The following is a 20,111-nucleotide window of genomic DNA, read 5'->3' as shown; positions in this document are numbered from 1 at the left end:
ATGGATCCTAATTTGCGGCAGTGGACAATGTCAGTAATCAATATATAGTTGATTAGTGAAGTTGATTTACATAACACCAACTTGTCTTTTTTAAAAGCAGCTAAAGTAAAATATCTACATAGATGATGTTAAATAGATGTTAGTTATGCCTACAATTTTTTTTTTTAATTTGAAATGAATAAGGTAATATTTCTTTTCATCTGTGTCCCCGTTTTGAAGCATGACACAAACCGTTTTTTTTTTAATTTAAAATGCTCAGGAACAGACATAGTAAAAACCAACCAGCATTGAAAACTTTTTTGTTTGTTTTACATACAACAAATATCAAGAAACAAACTGAAGCAACACAGCCCTGACAGTAATCCTGAATTCAACATCAATACAAATATTTTTATGTCCCTCTATGCACCCCAGTTGCAGAGGCCTAAACAACCCAAATACAAAACACTTATTAAGTACAATGCTTAAATTACAAACAAAAATATAAAGTAGAATTCTTACATTAACTGCAATTTAATAAAAGGAGGTTCATCAGTTGTCGGGTCAAAATCTATGAAAGCCCATTTCAACGTGATGAAGAAAATAAAAATGCTCATTCTTATGACTTAGAAGCTGATAATAATGAGATACTAAGTTTTTGCGTTCAGGAATGTGAGTGGAACAATTCAAATATTTTGTGTTACATCTGTAAAAATGTATGTACATTATTTAAATGGATATATATTAATAAATAATAATATATTGGAGGAACAAACATCATAAAAGACAAACACAACCCTTCTGACTGATTGTCTCCTTGTGTAAAAGCTTGTGTGTAGAAACCCCTGGTCATCAGGGCCTGGAAGCTCTCGGATGGAGAAAGGGCTCGAGCCTGCAGCCTGCGCTGGGCCTCCAACGTGCTACTGTCACATCTGTAAGAGACGCTCCTTCCCCACGAGGCTTCAGGGAAGGTAAGAGAGGGAGGGGTTAACTGTTCTACATATAAACTGTGCTTTCAGGAGAGCACATTCATAAAGACGTGTGGAAGAAGCAACCAACATATCTAGATCATGAGTACACACTAATACTCCCAAAAACTCGAAGAAAGTATTTTTATAATATGTGTGGTTTTCAAACTCAAACCAAAGTAGCCGGTTTACAGATCTTCTACACCCACACAATGAAAACTATTTTCAAAGATGACTTCATGACTGTTAATGGTGATTCCAAGAGTCTTGACTCTCCCTGGTGGCTGACTGAAGTACAGACCATACACACTTCCCCCTGAATGTTATAAGATAAGATAAGATACATTTATTGATCCCAAACACCTGCACAATCAAACAACATGCAGATTAGGGAAATTTGTCGTCTGCTTTTGTCCCATCTGGTGAACATCACAGGACACACAGAGCAGTGTGTGGAAATACATGGAAAAAGCTAAAATGACTCTATTGACATAAAGAAACTTTAAGTGGAGATGTGTTGTCCATGTTTATATACAGTTCAGAGTACAGCTCTGTCAGTTATTACAGACAGAGTGAAACTTGTCATGGTGGGTAAACTGTGTAAACTAACACTAACTATGTTAAATGTTGGAATGTCCCTTTTAAAATCACAAATTTTGTTAAAATAATAGAATTGCAACGCTTGCTGTAAGCTTTCATCCACAAATTATAGATCTATTCCAATGTGGCTTTGCTGCATGTGCACTGTCAGCCTGTCCAACACTGTTTTCTGAGGTATGGGAAATTTCTTCAACCTCTGCCTGCTTAACTGGTTTCTTTGCTATGGAGTAAATAAATAGAATTCATGTGCCACTTGGCGACCTGGTTCTTCAGTGGGCCCAATGAAAGAGCAAGTTAACTGGCTGCATTTCTGATGCCAGCTAAAGCATGTCTTTTTTGTTAAACCCAAAAACCAGCAAAGGCTAATTTATTGGGGATTTCAATTTGAATCTGTAGTTTGGACGTTTTTCTGTGTCAAGTTACTTCATATTTCAGTCGTTGGCGTGATGCTAATAAGCGTTTACTTTGTAGAGAGGGTCTGTGTTTTTGACCTGGTGTATATAAACAATAACAGATTGATTTACATGTCAGTAGTTTCAGGAACCGAAACTGTTTCACTTTGGGGAACTACATGCAGCAGTTGGATAAAACCTACGGGGGTCCTGAGACCTCAACCCACAGCAACATAAGAAAACACATGCAAGTGGACAAAACACAAGCAAAGTAAGAAAACATCTTCATCAATTTCACAACACAACACATTACAGAAACGCGCAGCAAATAGAGAAAACGACATCGGAAGTGTGTCCAGAGGACAGCTTAAAGTGATGGACACTGCTGCCACAGGAGACACAAAAACGTGCAATACATCATACAAATTCGGTTGCACACAGGGGTCGGCCGGCCGTGGTGCTGGAGCCGAATGCGGCTCTTCAGCCCCTCTGCAGTGGCTCCCTGTACTATGTTGTGCATATTTTTCTATGCACAATCAGTTTTCATATTATTAACGTGAACGTAACGATGAACGTGAGTGAACGTCAGGTAAATTTTTTAAATCATCATCAATCAGGCCATCATAAAATACCAGGAGCGGGCGAGTGTGTGTGTGCCCTCCCAAATAGCACACACGACCCGGCCCATTCGCTCGGCGAGACACACAGTGAGATCAGAGCTTGATCCCCCACCCCGCATTCTCTATAGTTCCTACTTTTCTCTCTTAGTTTGACAAGTTGACAGATTCTCCTTCCCCACACAGCCCTGTTGTTTTATTTCCTATTAAATGCATTGTTTCGTTTAAGCCTATGTGTCCTAACTTCAATCTAATTTGAGTGTTTGGGGGTTTTCTTTCGTGTTGCTTTCATTCCTCCCCTTTGGTTTTTATTTTATATGGATGACAGCCTTTGTTTCCCTCATTCCAATGCTTTTCCCAAGCCTTTTGTGGTGTGACTTTTTATTAGTGCTTCATCTTCAGCTCCACCCAATACTCCATCTATAGTTTTGTTTGGTTATGAAACTTGTTTAGCCAGCAAATCTGCTTTCATTCCCCTCAATGCCCCTGGGAGCTGGGATCCCATAAACTTGCCCCTGTTTTCGTATGATATAGTTTCAATAGTGCTTCAGTTATCTCAGATATGTGTTTCAAGGATGGCATGAATTCAAGTTAAACCATTGCTGATAATGGTCCTGTGAATATTCCAGGAATTTGGCTAACATCTCAACTATACGTGAGCCGTCTGGTGTTTTTTCCTTCACAATTATATTTAAATCTGGGATGACCAAAACAAAACCTGCATTTCCATCGTCGTATAGGTCTTAGTCTTTCTTCAACCAAACCTGGCTAATTTCCCCTTCCTTCATTTTCGTATTATTTTTTGACTATAAAAATCTATGGACACAGGGTGAAATAGCCATGTGGGAGTTACTGGACGAGGCATTATATCTTTTCTTAGGTACTCCAATTTCCTCTGCCATTTTACTTTTTGCCCAAGCATAACACTCTGTCTTAGTTTTCCCACTTTCCCACACTCTTAACCCAAATTAGTTGACTTCTCAAGAAAATCGCATATAACCCATCGCCTCAAACCATTTAAAGTTTTTACACAAGGTCAAATGGAGCGGGTTAGTTGCACTGACATACACGTTTAACTGGATGTAGTAGATATTTAAGGTAACACAAGTTGTTTGAGATATATATATATATATATATATATATATATATGGCATATATATATGGCATATATATATGCCAACTGTCCCTCTTTTTAATACCCATCTGGATTCTAAATACCCTAAAACTACTTAGTCCAGCCAAAGATGGTTATACCAAAGGGAAATCAATTGCTGATTCTGTGCCCTTCTACAAATTCACCCTTGTGCCTGAACTATCATTTAAACACACAAATTCCCTTTCATTCATTATATCTTCTACAAGCTTTCCAGTCTTGATCCCCTCACGTTGCACTGTGTGCATTAAAGTCCTCACACCATATTAGTGTCCCTCTCCATGGATTATATTTTGATACTTCCTTCTTCGGTCCATACTTCAGTAGCTATTACCTCTAATTCTGGCACTGTAGCTAAGTGTCTGTACTTTACTCCTTGTTTGATAAATATTGCACACCCTCTATCACTTCCACTGGTTCTCTCCTTGTGTGTCCTGGTATATCCCTTTATAATAAACGCCAAGCTGGTTTGAGCCATGTTTCCTGTATACATATGACATCTGGTTTAGTTTTTAAAGTGTTGATATAGCCTTTAAACTCTTGTCCATTTTCAATCAGACTTCTTGCATTCCACCAAAGAATAAGCATAGCAATTTGAAAGGTGACCTCAGATCTGCACGTTCTTCCCAAGATACATCTTTCATAATAAAGAACTTTGCCCCTGTCTTTACGAGAATTTCGAACAGATCTGTAAGTTGAGAGTCCTGCCCTTGTATTTGATTCATTACTTTGGGTTCAACATCTACGATCTTCACAGCACACAGTCCATATGCATGCTGTCTGCCACATTCCTGCTGTCCCTTGCACACAGCAGCAGGATGGCCAATCCTGTCGTGACTAGATAAACTAGAACTAATGTTGTTGAATATTTGATCTGTGATCTGAGTACCGGAAATAATTTAGAATCCAGATGTCTTAAGTTTGATTGAGAGAACTAAAATACTCATAATGCTCTCAGAATATGCATGGGACAGAAAAAGCAATATTGTGAGAAATTTCGTTAGCTGTTGCTGTTATTGTAAAGCCTCTGGTATCACATGTGTATCCACCCATTTTGAATTCACTAAAGAGAATCTCTATTTTAAGTCTCGTCTTGTTATTTTAAAAGAAGATGGAGCAGCTACATGTTGCAGTGTGGGGACTGTGCTGTAGTATTGGAGTCCTGGACATGCGCCAGCTTGACCGTGGGAGAACTCTGGGAAATGTTTATCGTGCAAAACCCCAAGGGAGGTTGAGTTATTAAGTCCCACTTTAAAATGGGGTCTGTTTTTTTCACCCCACCTCTTAAACTCGTTTTTTTTTTGGGGGGGGGGGGACTCTCAGTGATGCATTGATCAAGCTGGTTGGTGTGTTTATGCCCTTCCGTTGTTGCTGCGTATACTACTACTACTACCACATTATACCATTTACCAAACAAAACAATTTCACTTGAAAAACACTACCATATATGAAGTACAATTTACTAAATTAGCCAGTCTTGCAACATCTCTTTCGTCAGAACAGACAGACTCAATCAGATATTTATCAGATGTGATAAAAGGAAAAGAATCCTAATGATCCCTGATAAATCCCAGGCCTTGTACCATTGCCTCAGGGTGAGCCTTGAAACTGAAATACTTGATGTGTGTATGTTGCTTCAAATACCACTGGGTCACGGCAGCCTGCACTGAAAACATTCTCACGCTCCGACTGAGCTTTCCCCCAAAATACAACAGGAAATCGCGGGTTAGACCACAAGGAGACGGGTCAGGCAGAGCAGGGTCTGGGGTGGGGGGGAGGCGGTGGTACTGGGTTAATGAGTGAGTCAGGAAAAGATAGATTTGAAAGGACACAACATTCAGTACCATATATGTCTTTACTACTAGATGCTTAACCCTGCTCGAACAAGAAGAGATATATTCTTCCATCTAATTTGTTTTTGCTTGATGTGCCTGTGTCTCTATATCGCTTCACTATACTTTTGGCCCTTCGTGTTCTATGTGCTTTTGTTCTTTTCATTTGTTATAGTTATATAATTTATTTATTAATTATTCATGCTTAGTAGCTGTGTTTTTCATACATTTCTCTATATTTGGTGTTTGTGCAACTTACCATCAACCTGCTGACGCAAACTAGCTTACATCGCTAAATCTGGCACATTTACAGCTTAAACAAAAGTATGAATGTTAATTAACATACATTGTTCCTTTGAATTTAAAGGTTCAAGGTAAGATTTAGGTACATTTCAGGGGGCGGGTCCTCTCTACGGAGGCCGCCATGCTTTTTTATAGTCTAAATTCTACACACTGAAGCTCTAAGGTGAGCTAGGTGAGTCCTAAAATCGGAGGTATACCTATGTTTAAAGTATTTATACAAAAGTAAATGTGTAACCGAAATGAAAGCAGGGTGGGGGATTAGGGGGTAATGACATGTGTGGGCAGGCGTATTGTATATCTAAGCAATGTAGTTGTTATCATAATTAAGGAGCAGCTAACACCATGTGGCCACAGCAGCAATCCTGGATCTGCAACGATAAAGCACGAGGACTCCGAGGGAAGAAGTCAAGTCAGTAACATGTATTGAGAAATGAATGTGATGGAGAGCTAGAGGAGGATATAGAAGCTCTTTATGACTACAAATAATCTAGACCTATAGCAGCATGTAGTGTTATTACAAGAGTTACTTGAAAAGCGCTATACAAAAAACACATATTATCATTATAATAATCATATTTCAATTGTTTTATGAACATTCTGTCTATGATATTGCTGTATTTGTGTGAGGACATGCCATAGGAACCTGGGAATATATGCAAAACCAGTGTACTTCTAGTGTTTAAAGTCAACATGAATGTTGATGAAAACACAATGAGAAAAGAATATTGATGAATTAAATCAAGTGTGGATGTTTTACTGATTGGTTTAAGGACAAATGTGTTTCAATAACTTGAATGCGACATCGGTCAAACCGGATTCTGCACTGCAAAACAAGTCAAATGACAAATTTACAGACGCCTTAAACAGTTTACTAACTATTAACGTCAAAGTGTGGTATTTATGAGACAAGACCGTATTAGATAAAATGAATTTTGAGCGTAGCAGAGATGATTTGCCATAAAAAAACTGTGTTTCAACAGTAACCGATAAGGGGGATCACTTGATGATACAACAACTTTGTGAACAGAAACAAAGGTTTCAGATGCCATTAGAGTTGGTCATATCCATATAAATGATTCTAATTTACATACATCCCTAACTAAGCTTATGCGCTAATGCAAGAATATTTAAAACAACCTTCAAAGACTCATACATTTGGCTTTCCCAACATTGTCAGAACTGACAGCCAAAGGGATGAAAAGTTAGTCACAAAGCTGTGCTGTGGAGCTGGAGTCTCTTAACATGCCACAGCCTTACATGGGTAAAAAACTAAATTTGATTTAGGTCCCTGTAATTCACCACTCCTCTGTGTCTCTGATACACTGTGAGACTGGGACACATAAGTCAAAATCAGTGCAGATAACTAATGGTCATGAAATGCAGAGGGAGGGAGTACAAACAGAAAAGGAGAGGATGACTGGCTGTGCTCCCACAGTTTGTCAGATGTATTTCCAATCCTGCTGGAGTGGAACAGAGGAGGGCAAGGACCAGGGAAAAACTGTGTTTATGGGATTGGAGGCTGGGAGGAGAGGGTGACAAAGGAAGAGAGGGAAAAGGGTCTTCTACATCCCCCAAGGGGCTGACCTCACTTGCTCCCCAAGCCACTTTTGGGTAAAATAGCTCCTCTTAGCTGGCCCAGTGGCCATGCCTTGGTTGTTGTAGGCTCAATCAACAACTGCTTACGCTCCAGCTGAGTGGGAACAATTTGTTTCCGTAACCCTGTGGGAATGGGAGGAGAATGGAAACCATGACATGTTTAGGAGATCCCATCTGTAGCTTGCAGCCTCTTTCTTCAGATCAACAACATAGGGTACCAGTTATCATTGAGTCAAGTTATACCATACCAGTGTATGGTACAACTCAAATCTATGCTTCCTGAATGGCAGAGATGAGTTAACTCTTTATTATCAAGGGCCATTACAGTTCTAATAACATCCTTCAAGGGCCACACTAAATTATTGGTCAAACAAACCTTTGCCTTTGATAGTGCTATTTGTTGCAACTATTAAGGTGCATGAGTTCACCTCTCCAGAACTCATTATCTGGAGGTTTGCTTATTATAATTTTTACAATGCAGTTTCCTTAATATTAGATGGGATCTGTCAGTGCTAAGTGAATAAACAAACACAAAGGAGAAATCCTATTTCAATATGGCTTAAAAAAAATAATGAAAGAAATGACCTTATGCAAGTGAGACTGAGGATAAAGTTGGTGATCCAGATGTCCTGGAGGAGTTCATGGAACAACTGGCAATAGAAGTGGAATGTTTAGAAAAATGGATGCCAGAGTTGAGGTAGTACCAAAGATGAAAAACGAGTTTCATCTTAAAAAAAGGAACACATAACAATGTCATTCATAATACGTTGCTTTTATTTGACACTTTTGCAGAGAATAGCCAGTGCCAGTTCTTTTAGAGTTTGTGTGAAACTGTAGTGCACAAAATTTCCATCCTGACAAGAATGGACAAGTTCAGCTATCTGAGGTCATATCTCAAGGGTGCATCCACAAAAAAATAAAACAGGAAGTCCAACAACAAAAGTCACGACAGGTCCAAAGGAGGTGCATCGTGGCAAAATGGTGAGTGATAGAAAATTCGCTGCTTATAGACGCAATATATGAATGGTTGAATGCAACTTGCTTTAAGTGGTCAATAAGACTAATAAATTGCTATATAAGTACAGTCCTTTTTTCCATTACCATCAGAGTTAAAAGTCTAGTTCAAAAATGTGAAAATGTTGACTTGAGAGGGACAGTGGTTTAACAGAGTTGGTCTAACAGACTTTCATAGGGTACTTTTCGACTTGGCCTTGGCAATCAGCTAAACAAGTTCTGAGTATCCAACTTAATTATGATCTCAGGTCAGTTGTCAGTTATATTCGGGGTAAAGACACTTTTAAAATTTCAGAAAGAACGCTGCAACCTGTATTCCCACAGGCCAAGTATGTATCCCATTTCAAACAGGCATGTTTACAATGGGCACCGCACTATTACTAGTAAGAGTACAATCCAATACAAGCTTTATTCTCTACCCACAATATTGGGAACTCTTCAGCACTTGGTTTGTCTCAGTATTCTAGCATACCCCGTGTTTATCTCACATGTGTAACAAATTTTACTGAAATCTGATATGTTCTTGTATTTAGACAGTTTGAAATCAGTGAGGTATTGAGATCATTTACTCAAGTAGCAGTACTGTCACCTAAGAAAATACAAAAATAAAGTCCAATCTTCCCAAAGCAGATTAGTGCAGGCCTATGGAGTCGTATCATGGTTTGCTTTTTTCAGGAGAGCCTAGTAATAATGTGTCTTTAGGTTCCCTAGCAACTATACATAATGCAAACGTGAAATGGCTGGAACTGTTTGAATCACATGTGTCCAGGACAAAAGTCAATTTCTGAGAAAGAATTAAGCGAGAACAAAAACAAAGTTTTTTAACAAGTTGAAGAAGTTGTGATGAGTTGAAGACAAACATTGGGGATAGTACATCCACTGTAACATATATTGTATAAAGGAAAATGTAACAGAGCAGCGTTTTCTCCCATGTGATCCCATATCTGAGACATGATAAAGTCTTGAAAACATCTTCAGCCACGGCTTATTGTGTCCCATCATAACAGGAACAGCTTGGTGAGCGGTGATAAAGGCTAGGTGTTGTTTGACAGTCCACAGCTATAATGTCTGTGTTATACTCAACAGACAACCACAAGATCAAACTTTGCTCTTACTTTGGGAACAGGACGTGCTGTAGTTGGGGGAGGGAGTGCAGGGAAAGCAAAATATAAATTTAGAGGTGGATCTCCATACACTTGGGTCCAGAGATTTTCCGCAGTTTGCCTTTACCACATGTACAACACAGTGGGGGGTTCTCTGCTCAGAACAAAGGTTTCTGGTGAGGTGTGGTGCAGAGGCAGAATGGAACATATTAATTCCACCGCAGAGAGATCTAGTTTACAGCAAATGGAAACAACATTTTATTTGTATAGCCCATATTCCAAAATCACAATTTGTCTCGTAGTGATTTAACAAGGTTTAACATCCTCTTCCCTTTACCCTCAAAACACCTTTTAACAGGGTCAAAAAAACGTAGAAACCTCAGAGTGAGCCACATGTGAGGGATCCCTCTCCCAGGACGGACAGAAGTGCAATAGATGCCATGTGTAATGATGAACCCAGCGGAGTTATCTTTCTGCGGGTTCTCCAGACATTCTCCAGATTTTATAGAGCCAGGCGAGGAAAGTCAGCAGAAACTCTTGATTTCGTTAACAAATACAACTCCTCCAGAGAAACTATTGGAATTCAAAGAATGTGTGACAGCAGCTAGTGTTATGCTGTCACATAAAGATTTTATGTTGGAGTTACAACAAAATGTAAACTTTTTTAAACTTTTAAACAAAATAAACTTTACAATGTAAACTTTTAAAGATCTCAACAATTTCTAATTATACAGCTCAAATCTGTTATGAAAAAGTCAAGTTTTAGAACATGTCTGTGTGACAGAATATATTCTAATGATTCTGAATGGATATTCATCTTTTCACTGAAAGTTGTTTGAAAAGTGATGAGATTGTGTTCATTGATTCACCATTCTTGTTAACTTTGTAGGGTGCAGCAATCCATCTAATCTGCTGTATTATCTGTATTACCTGCTCTGTTGTTTTAAGATAGCTAATGAGAGCGCCGTATATTTTCCAATATATATTAAGGTATTGAAATGTTAATGGTCAATTCAAGTTGTGAACTGTAGTTAATCTTTGAAAAGCCCAAAGCTGTTACGTTATTTTAGATATCAGCTTTTGGATAAAGAATTTTGGGGTCGATTGCATTATATTTATTTTGTTTTGATTTTCTTTTTATAAATTAATCCCAATTAACAGATATGATGCTGCACCTTAACCTAGTACACCTCTGTCTTATTTTCCTGTGCTGTCTTTTCCCCTGAGAAGAGAATAATGTATCACTTTTTCCCCCCCTTGACACTTCTTATCAGGTAATAGATTGTCTTCTGCTCTCTTGTTCATGTCACTAAGTAGCTATGCTGTGGAAAACTACAATGACGATAATGCCCTGGAGTTCCAGCATTATGGGGCCAATTTGAAAAAAAAAGACCATTTCCTGGCTAGTTGGAAAGGTGGGGGAGGAATCAAGTAGAATAACAACCAGACCCTTGTATCCCATGCAGCTCTCCAAAACCACTTCATATGCTAATATTATGCAGAGAATAAACAATACAAAAATCTCAATTTTTTTTTTCTGTGCAATAGTTGCACATGAACATACATTTTGGGACAGTCAAATTCCAAACTCCTCTATCTGCCTCAAGGTATGTGCTCCCGACGTCCAGGGATGACACATATAGGAGTCCTTTGTCTAGAAATCTGTAAAAATCCCAGAGGGTTCTGATTGGAGCTTTCTTCTTTCCCTTAAACTCTCTCAGGCGGTGGATGGGAAACATATTAGCACACAAGGCCAGCTTTGGTTTACTAGGTGGGATAAGTAGTGTCCCCTTCAGCAGCAGAACTCTGTGGATGTGCAGTGAAGAAAGCACAACAGACTGCACTACTAAAGAAGTATTATCGATTCACTGCAGTTGACTCTGGTATACAATGTCATCATTAATAATAATGATAATAGAGCCTGAGACAGATTAATTCCCTTTTCGCTGCTATATTCAGAGGTCGGGAATTTGAGGGTTAAATGAATTCTCCTTTATAATTCCTCCATTAACATGTGAACATTTAACACTTTCAAATCAGGATCAGTATTGATACTTTCCCTGAATGTACAAAATTCAACAGTTGTGTAATTAAGGACTAAGAAAATATTTTGTAACAGTACAAAAATCTGACATGCGTCCAAGAAGTCTAGACTGATAATCCATGAGGGTTGTTTGTATCCATCCCTAAAATAAGACAGTTAAGAATGTTGCAGTGGCAGGTGTATCAGTAAGTTTATATGTATGATTTATATATATATGTAAGAAATATGGAGGGTGTTTCGGTCTCTTAACAGTAGGCTTAAAACCTTTTTTGATCAAACTTGTTAGGGCTGGCTCCCCTTTGACTATCTCTTAGCTGGAGACTAAGAGATAGGACTAGATTCTCGGCTGACACATTACACATGGTGCTTCAATCAAGCATCAATACAGTACTGACCCAACGTCTTTACCAGAGCTCTTGTGCTTTTTTGTTATAGATCCAGGATCTAGGCCTGGGTAGTGTATCTTGGGGGTTTTGGGTTGTTTTTCCTCACTCTAGTCAAGGGCTGAGAGCACAGCAAAGAGTCTGATTTAGATTTGTGAATAAGCGCTTTGTGAATAAAATTTGATTAATCCATTGATCGACCCTTCTACAATACCCTGTTTATTTCTTTAATTGTTTATGTTGTGGCCATTGTATGCATAGATTTGTATAAACAATCTTTGGTGCAGAGTGTACTTTCATCCTACCTAGTTTATTTGCATCAATTCTATAGTTAATATTTTTCATTAAATGAAATGGAATTGGCTCTATTACTCCTCACAGATGTTGTTTGTTAAAATAAGTTGTTGTGTTTCAAAATGATCAAGCCAGCCAGATTTGTGGAATCAGTAGATAGATAGAAGATAGAGAGATCTAGACTTAGACAAGAACTATATTAGATTGCTGTTAAGTTACCATGTTAATTCATCCAGAATATTAGTACACTTATTTTGAATTACACTCAACCATGTTTTTATTTTCACCAATATTGTATGTAAAGAACTAAGAGCTGCATTTTTTTGTATTAAAGTTGCTATACTAATCAAGTAATCATTTACATTTTATTTTATCCAGTTTTCTTGCAGAACAACTGGATATACTAAGGATTTCAGATGTGTATACAGCAGAGGTTTAGGTTTGGTTTATATCGCTGATTAAATAGTCTTAATTCTCTGACCTGACAGGCTTAGTCTAGATCACTTGAGAGTTGCTCCTAAAAGTGACCCTATGCTGCAAGTTGAAAGTCGCTTATTATTGCTCACACTAAATTGAAAATTATTCTTTTCTCAAGGTAATAGTAGTGCATTTTTAAATACAATTCTTTATGGTTTGGGTCCAGAATATTTCAGCCTCTGCTGCTTCAATTTACACCTGTATGTCCTGTAACAGTACATCCGTGAGATTTTACAAGAAAACATATCGCTTGAATACTTCTGACGAATTTGAAATGTCCCTTCGAAGATTCATGTAACCCTTCATGACACTTCCCCCTCTTGCTACAGGCAAATGCTGAAGCTGAAGCTATTCCACTTTTTTAGCACCACTCTAACTTCCACAGTTAGGTGCATATTGCACAGTAAGAGCTCTCTCCACAGACAGCTGGATTTATTGCAGACTCACAGGACTCCTGCAACGGCCCCAGCCTATTCAACATCCCCCATTCCTCAGCCCAGACACACATATCCAGACCCTCTAACCCTTCTACGTTTTCCATGCAGGAACACAGGTCTCCATTTCACCGGCCTGGCTTTGTTTTTATAGCAAACCCAGGGGCCCTCTTCCTCCACACTAGCAACCTCAACAGCTTTCCCTACATCCCTGTCCCAGTCTGAGAGTCATTTGCAGTTAGGAGAGCAAAGAAGACGATTTGGAGCTTGTAGAGTAATGGGGATACACAAGGATAGATACAAATCATGTGCATGATTTTGTGAGCATGCAAATGTGACAGGTCCTAGTTTATTATTATTGATTGGCATTATCCAAGGCAAATTCAATGTTTAAAGGCAGGGCTAGCAGAGGCGAAGCAGCAACGGGGTGGACACACTAGCTGTAATGCACAGGTGGGGTATGAGTTGTTCTGATGTAAGGTTAAATCCTGCTTGTTATATCAGATGTTGCCAAGTTGACCCTTCACGGCAGGCTCAAACAAACGCCATAGAAGGGCCCCAGTGTTTCAGACAGGCTTTCCACCACTGCCTGGAAGTGTCTTTGTAAATTAATTGTGATGAATTAATAATTAGGATCAATAACAACAACAATAGGCCTAGAAATAACACTCAGACGCTATACCTGTGCAGCATGCAGTCTCAAACATTCAATATGTGTTACATTGTAAAATGTTTAAGGCTCAAATGTCCTGTCTTTTAGGCTCAGGTGAATGTTGTTGATTGACAAAAATTATGGAATTATAATAAAGTGACAATTATAAGATGAATGCAGCTCTGAAAAATGATAATACCACGGTAAAATTAGATTGAAAGATGTGATGAGCATAATGAATTAATATTTTGTGGATCTATGGTGTAGATGTCAATAGCAATAGCAACCAACCAAGACCAGCCACACTGTTATTTTATGATTTAAATATATGTAGCATTTCACTAAATATGCACCAAGTTCCATCATTTGTGTCCCCTTCATCAGATGTGAAGGAAACTCAGTGCTTATGTCTTCTTGTGTTACAAGCGAAGTTGGGACAGGTTGCGCCCACTCGCACCAAACATTATCTTATGTATGTTGTGATTTGGCGCTATTCAAATAAAGCATGCACACCTAACCTTGGCAAATTTGAGGCACACAATTTTGCTATTTGTGGCACCCCTATGGGTCAGGCTGAATGTGCTTTGGTAGGCCCATTCACAAACATATGCTGAAGAGATTTACCAAGATTTATGATGACTGGACAAATTCTAAAGGAGCCTTAGCCAGGATCAGCTAAGCCCCGCCCCGTGAAAAGAAATTTTAATAACTTATGCTCTCGCTAATTACCTCTGTCAAGGAGGCTATGTTTACATAGTAATTTTGTTTGTCTGCCTGTCTGTCCATTATAAGGCTTACTCAAAAGGTACTGAACTGATTTCTCTTGGTGTGGAGGGGCATGACACAACGGATCCAGATGCACAAGTGCTTTCTTTAACATGTCACGATTGGTCACGAGTTTAGGTTGATATATGCAATCTCTGAGCCCCCTTCTTATTTTACAATTTTCTGTGTTTTAAGCTGTACACAGATGTTTACAAAATCACATCTTCTGTAAAACACTGCCGGTTCCAGAACATGGCTAATGACTGAGCCACAGTGCCACAATTACATGTGGGCCTAAATGAGTGAATGTGTTTATGTCTGTGCAGATTAATAGCAGAGTACCAAACTATGTCCATGAACAGCGCTTATGAAAACCATATGACAGAGAGAAAAGCATAGTTTGCTGCACCTCCCCCCATTCGGACCCACACATACACATAGTGCCCCCCCAACCCCCAACCACCATCTCTTCTAAAAAACATACAATTCTTTTTCTCAACTCCCCTCCTTGCTCCCCTCCTTCTGGCTATGTATCACTCCCTCTAGCTTCTTGCCATTTCTCCCCTCCCTCTCTGCTATGCGAAATGCTGGGACAATCTGCATGCACTCAACTCCAGCTCAGATCTGTTTTAACAGGGTAGAGTGAAGAGCTCAGGCAGTGTCAAAAACTTGAGTTCAAATGAAGGGAGTGAAACTCAGAGAGACAACAAAGCGGGGTAAGAGAGAAACCACAGTTAGGTAGTATAAAGCGTATAGGAAGTTAGGGTGAGAGATAATTGAAAAAAAGAATGGGCTGCCTAGTTAGCAGTGCAGCTGCTCTTCTCTTAACCTCCTTGCTGGCTTTGCTTTTTGGAGTTTCTTCCGTCCTGGGCCAGGAACTGAGAGAGAATGATGCACTTTGTAATGCTGATGGTTGCTTTGTGGTCTATTTCCAAGAAAAAACCTTTCTGGACTCATGGAGGGCCTGCAAAGAGAAAGGAGGCAATCTCGCCACTATCAAACGCAAAGAGGATGCCACCACTATTGCCATACTTTTTTCAGCTCTGGACTTACGGCACTCACGCACCGAGATCAAGATATGGATTGGCCTGCAGCGCCAGCCTCGCCAGTGTACCACTGCTCTCCCCCTGCGGGGTTTCTCTTGGACCACTGGTGACCAGGACACAGAGTATACCAACTGGCAGAGACAGGATTTCCCTGATTTATGTATTGTGCCACGCTGTGTGGTCATGGGCTACAGCATTCACGGGAAGAATGATAATTTGAAATGGCAGGATGACTCTTGCTCAGTCCCTGCAGATGGGTATCTTTGTTACTATGGCTATAAAGGAATGTGTCCAGCCTTATGGACAGAAGGTGGAGGCCATATCCTTTACAAAACACCATTTAACCTTCTAAGCACATTGCTAACCCATGTACCCTTTGGATCTGTTGCTACTGTGCCATGCCCTATAGGCACCAAGGAGGAACAGTCCGTTTTGTGCGTGCTGAGGGAGGATGGCTCTGTTGGGTGGTCAAGAGAATCCCCTCTTTGCTCTGATCCTCTTGTATCCCACAGTTGGTGTGATCAGGATAATGGTGGATGTGAGCATTTCTGCAGGCCGGCTGGGGAACACTTCTTCTGTGATTGTGCGGATGAGTATCAACTCGGAGATGATGGGCAGAGCTGTGAGATGTCTGATGTTTGTCAAGGGGCCCCCTGTGAGTATGAGTGCCTGCCCCTTTCAGATGGGTATCGTTGTGCCTGCCCTGAAGGATACATGCTTGCACCAGATGAACGTGGCTGTCTGGATGTGGACGAGTGCCTCCAGAGTCCTTGTGAACAACTTTGTGAGAATTCTCCAGGGACATTTGAATGTCGATGCCGGGATGGTTACCATCCAGATGATGAGGGTGAATGTGAGGATCAAGATGAGTGTATAAAGGACCCATGTGAACATGCCTGTGAGAACACTCCAGGCTCTCATATCTGCCACTGCCATCTGGGGTTTTCCCCAGTACCTGAGGACACAAAACGATGCCAGGACACTGATGAGTGCCAGATCCCTGGGACCTGTGAGCAGATGTGTGTGAATTATGACGGTGGATTTGAGTGCTACTGTGAGGAAGGTTATGAACTCATGTCTGATCACTACTCATGTCAGAAGAGAGGGGAGGGAGATGGCCATCCTGCCATTACCTCTCCTTTTCCTTGGGTCACCCACCAACCTGGGCCTGAATGGGACCTCATGGACTATGATTGGAATCTGCAACAGAGTCACACTGATTGGCCCCCAGAGGAGGAGCCATCTCTGAACTGGCTGACTGATCCACCGAGAGTTTTGAACCCTGATGTCATCTGGGTCACCAGTGCTCCACAGGAGGAACTTCCCTTTTCATCTACAGTGGACCCTTTGACACAGGGGGATGAGAATGATGAGAAAGACATCGACATTAATGGAGCTGATTGGTTAGAGTGGGGGCAGAAACCTCAGCCTGAGCTGGAGGTTTTTCCTAACACCATCTCGACCACACCTCCACCGGAAACCAGTACTAGCACTGAACCAGACTCATATGAAGATGACCAGGAGACCACCACAGCCCTTCCTTTCCTTTCCACCTCTTCAATCTCTGAGGGAGCTTGGAATTGGTGGTCCAGTCTCACAACTTCCAGCCATGAAGCAGGAAATTCAGAGGATTCAGTCACAAGCCACAACATGACTACAGATTCCAGCTACCGCAATGAGGTCAACAAAGAACAGTATCTAGAGGAGGATCAGGGGGAGGAGAAAAAGGAATATGTGGAGATAACACACTCCCAAGATCAAACTGTTCTCACACAGTTTACCTCTTCCCAGCCAACCTCGAGTGGGGTTGGAAGGAGCGGAGTAACCCCGGATTCTGGCTTGGAAAACAGTGAGCCTAAAATCAGCAGCACCTGGCTCCTGGTGGGACTAATAGTGCCCATCTGTATACTAATTTTGGTGATGCTGGCATTGGTCATTGTCTATTGTACTCGCTGTGCTCTCCGACCACGCAGTAAGAATGTGACTGACTGCTACCACTGGATTTCAGGGGCTCATGATCCACAGGTAGCTTCCACCCCCTCAGTCGGGGTCAAGACCTGTGTTTAAACAGAGAAGAGGAAAACTAGCATTTAAATAAGTTATCTCTTTTTCAGAGGTAAGCCGGAGGGAATAATGAACCTGGTAAAAGGCAAAACATTTTTTTGTAACATTCTCTGACTATGGAACTGCCAACTCTGAGCACATTTAGATATTACGCTTGAATATCAACTGATAGAGGCAATGAAGACACACTGAAAACCACTGAACTTTCGGGACAAACTCTCTATGTGGTCAAATCTGTATAAAGATTTTGAAAACTGGACAGTGCTATAGTATCATATAATATACAATCTTTTTTTGTTATGTCAAAAAAAATTCTAATATCTGGGGATACTGTTTGTAGACATTCATTTCATATCAAAACTTGACTCCAAGGTCTCTTTCATTCAAAATCCTCGGGCTCAGTTAATTTCATTTGCATATCCCGGTAGACATCTGTTACTCGACCTGCTCACATCAGCAATGGGGAAGAGGAAACTCTAGGCAAATATCCCTTCAAGAAAAAAAGACATTATGTAGTCACATGATATTGCTGGAAAAACAATCAATTGGAAATCACTGTGTTGAATACTTCATGAGAGGCTGAAACCATCTTTGTGTATTGAGTTTCTATTGTATTTATATTAGGTTTCATACTTGTCAAATTTTTAAGTAAATTCCACAACTGTAATAAATAAATGACACAGTTTATGGACCCCATAAACCTAGTGAAATACAAAGGAATGTCTGTCTACACATGGTAATATTTTTCCCAACTGATGTCCAGTTTAACAGTACCTATCTCTTTTCTGACATTTTTTTAAATGTAAGTTGAAGAACAGATGTTCACATTGCACAAGGAATATTGTGGGAGCTGGTAGCCAATATTAGCCATGATATTAGAAAAGCCATCGATCACCTTTCATAACCCTACTTCATTAATAGAAGAAGTCTATGTCTTTGCCAAGCCTTTACATTTTTTAATTGTTGCTGTCGATCATGTCGAGCTCTTCTTTTTGCAAAATGTTTTATAATTTATGGTGAAAATTGGAAAAAGCCCAAATGAAAGAAATCTAAGCACAGACTCTGTTTTTTTTACATCATTTCCATTTAGTGCCATTTCAAATTCAGACAGAAACTATTTTTTGATAGACTGTGAAATATAAGAAACATCTAATGTATATTGTGATGTTTTTTTGTTATTTGAAGCAATCTTGAATTAAAAGGTATGACAGGGACTCTGTGTGAAACTGTATTATTCACTGTGGAAACAAATGTTACACTTCCTTTTAGAGACCCTTCAGTGGCTTGGAGGATGTATTGTCATCATATTCCCAGCTCTTTAGAAAGACCATGAAGTTGCTTTTAAATACTCAGTGAATACTAGTGAGTAGCCAACAAGATAAAAAGTATTTGTCACCATATTATATGGGGTTTTGTGGATGCAGTGATCTGGATTGTATTTATACTGGCATTACTGCTCTGAACATTCAAAGCATATTTTGTCGATAGTTATTTTCCTTTCATTCACCCCTTTTTGTAGGCCCTGGTGTTTTAAAGCAAACCACAAGCAATTTGCTCTCACCTCCTCAGAAATATGAAGTAATGAATTTGGGTGGAGAGACAGAGTTTTAAATTTGTCTTCTCCAGAAAAGACCACCAGCTTCTTAACACAGTTGGGATGTATTGTGAGTGTACTGACTAATGGAATGTGGTGATCAAAACCAGGTTCTGGCTCTCAGAGGGGGTCTCACTCTCTCTCTCTTCTTTGTCTCTTTCTGTCTCTCTCCCCTTCTGACCTATATTCAGCATTGTCATTCCTTCTACAGCGCTCGGTTTACAGATCTTATCCAGTCATTAGTGAGTAATTTTTTCCGATAAACCTCTATGTAACACTCTCTTACTAGATTTGCAAAGCTGGGATTGTCTACCTCAACCCCCCCCCCCCCCCCCCTTTTTACAGACAGATTTGAGGTCATCATGACCTTCTACCACTGAAATCCAAACATTTCATTGTTGAAACTAAGTGATAACTAGTGACAATTTTAAGAAATTCCCTAAAGAAAGGCTTGAGATTTCATGTTCACGAGGCCAAAAACATGTTTTGTGAGGCCACCATGACCTTCACCTTAAACCATCAAATTCTAACAAATTGATCTGAAATTCTGCGAATATTTGTGCCGAATTTAAAAGGGTGAATTGTAGACGTTCTTAAAATAATTCAGTTCAAGAGGCAAAAAGGTTTTGGACCTTTGGCAACCCTAATACTTGTCAGTTAATCTTTGAGTCACAGTGAATATTTGTCCAAAATGTAATGTAATTCCCTTTGTGTTTTTCTGATATATCACATTGACAAGTTACAAGATCACTGTGACTTTTGACTTCAAATGCATGTTTGTATCAAATTTGATGAAATTCC

The 20,111-nt window shown here is 39.8% G+C and overlaps 1 protein-coding gene across 1 annotated transcript; it reads left to right on the top strand.

The window, feature by feature from the left end:
• Positions 1–15,229: 15,229 nt before the first annotated feature.
• Positions 15,230–19,525, top strand: cd248a (CD248 molecule, endosialin a). Its single transcript, XM_062384442.1, has one exon. The coding sequence runs from the start codon at positions 15,395–15,397 to the stop codon at positions 17,717–17,719; it is 2,325 nt and encodes a 774-aa protein (XP_062240426.1). The 5' UTR covers positions 15,230–15,394; the 3' UTR covers positions 17,720–19,525.
• Positions 19,526–20,111: the final 586 nt, after the last annotated feature.

This window comes from Platichthys flesus, chromosome 24 (assembly GCF_949316205.1).
Source record: "Platichthys flesus chromosome 24, fPlaFle2.1, whole genome shotgun sequence".
Classification (NCBI taxonomy): Eukaryota; Metazoa; Chordata; class Actinopteri; order Pleuronectiformes; family Pleuronectidae; genus Platichthys; species Platichthys flesus.
This window is presented reverse-complemented; position numbering and strand designations above follow the sequence as displayed.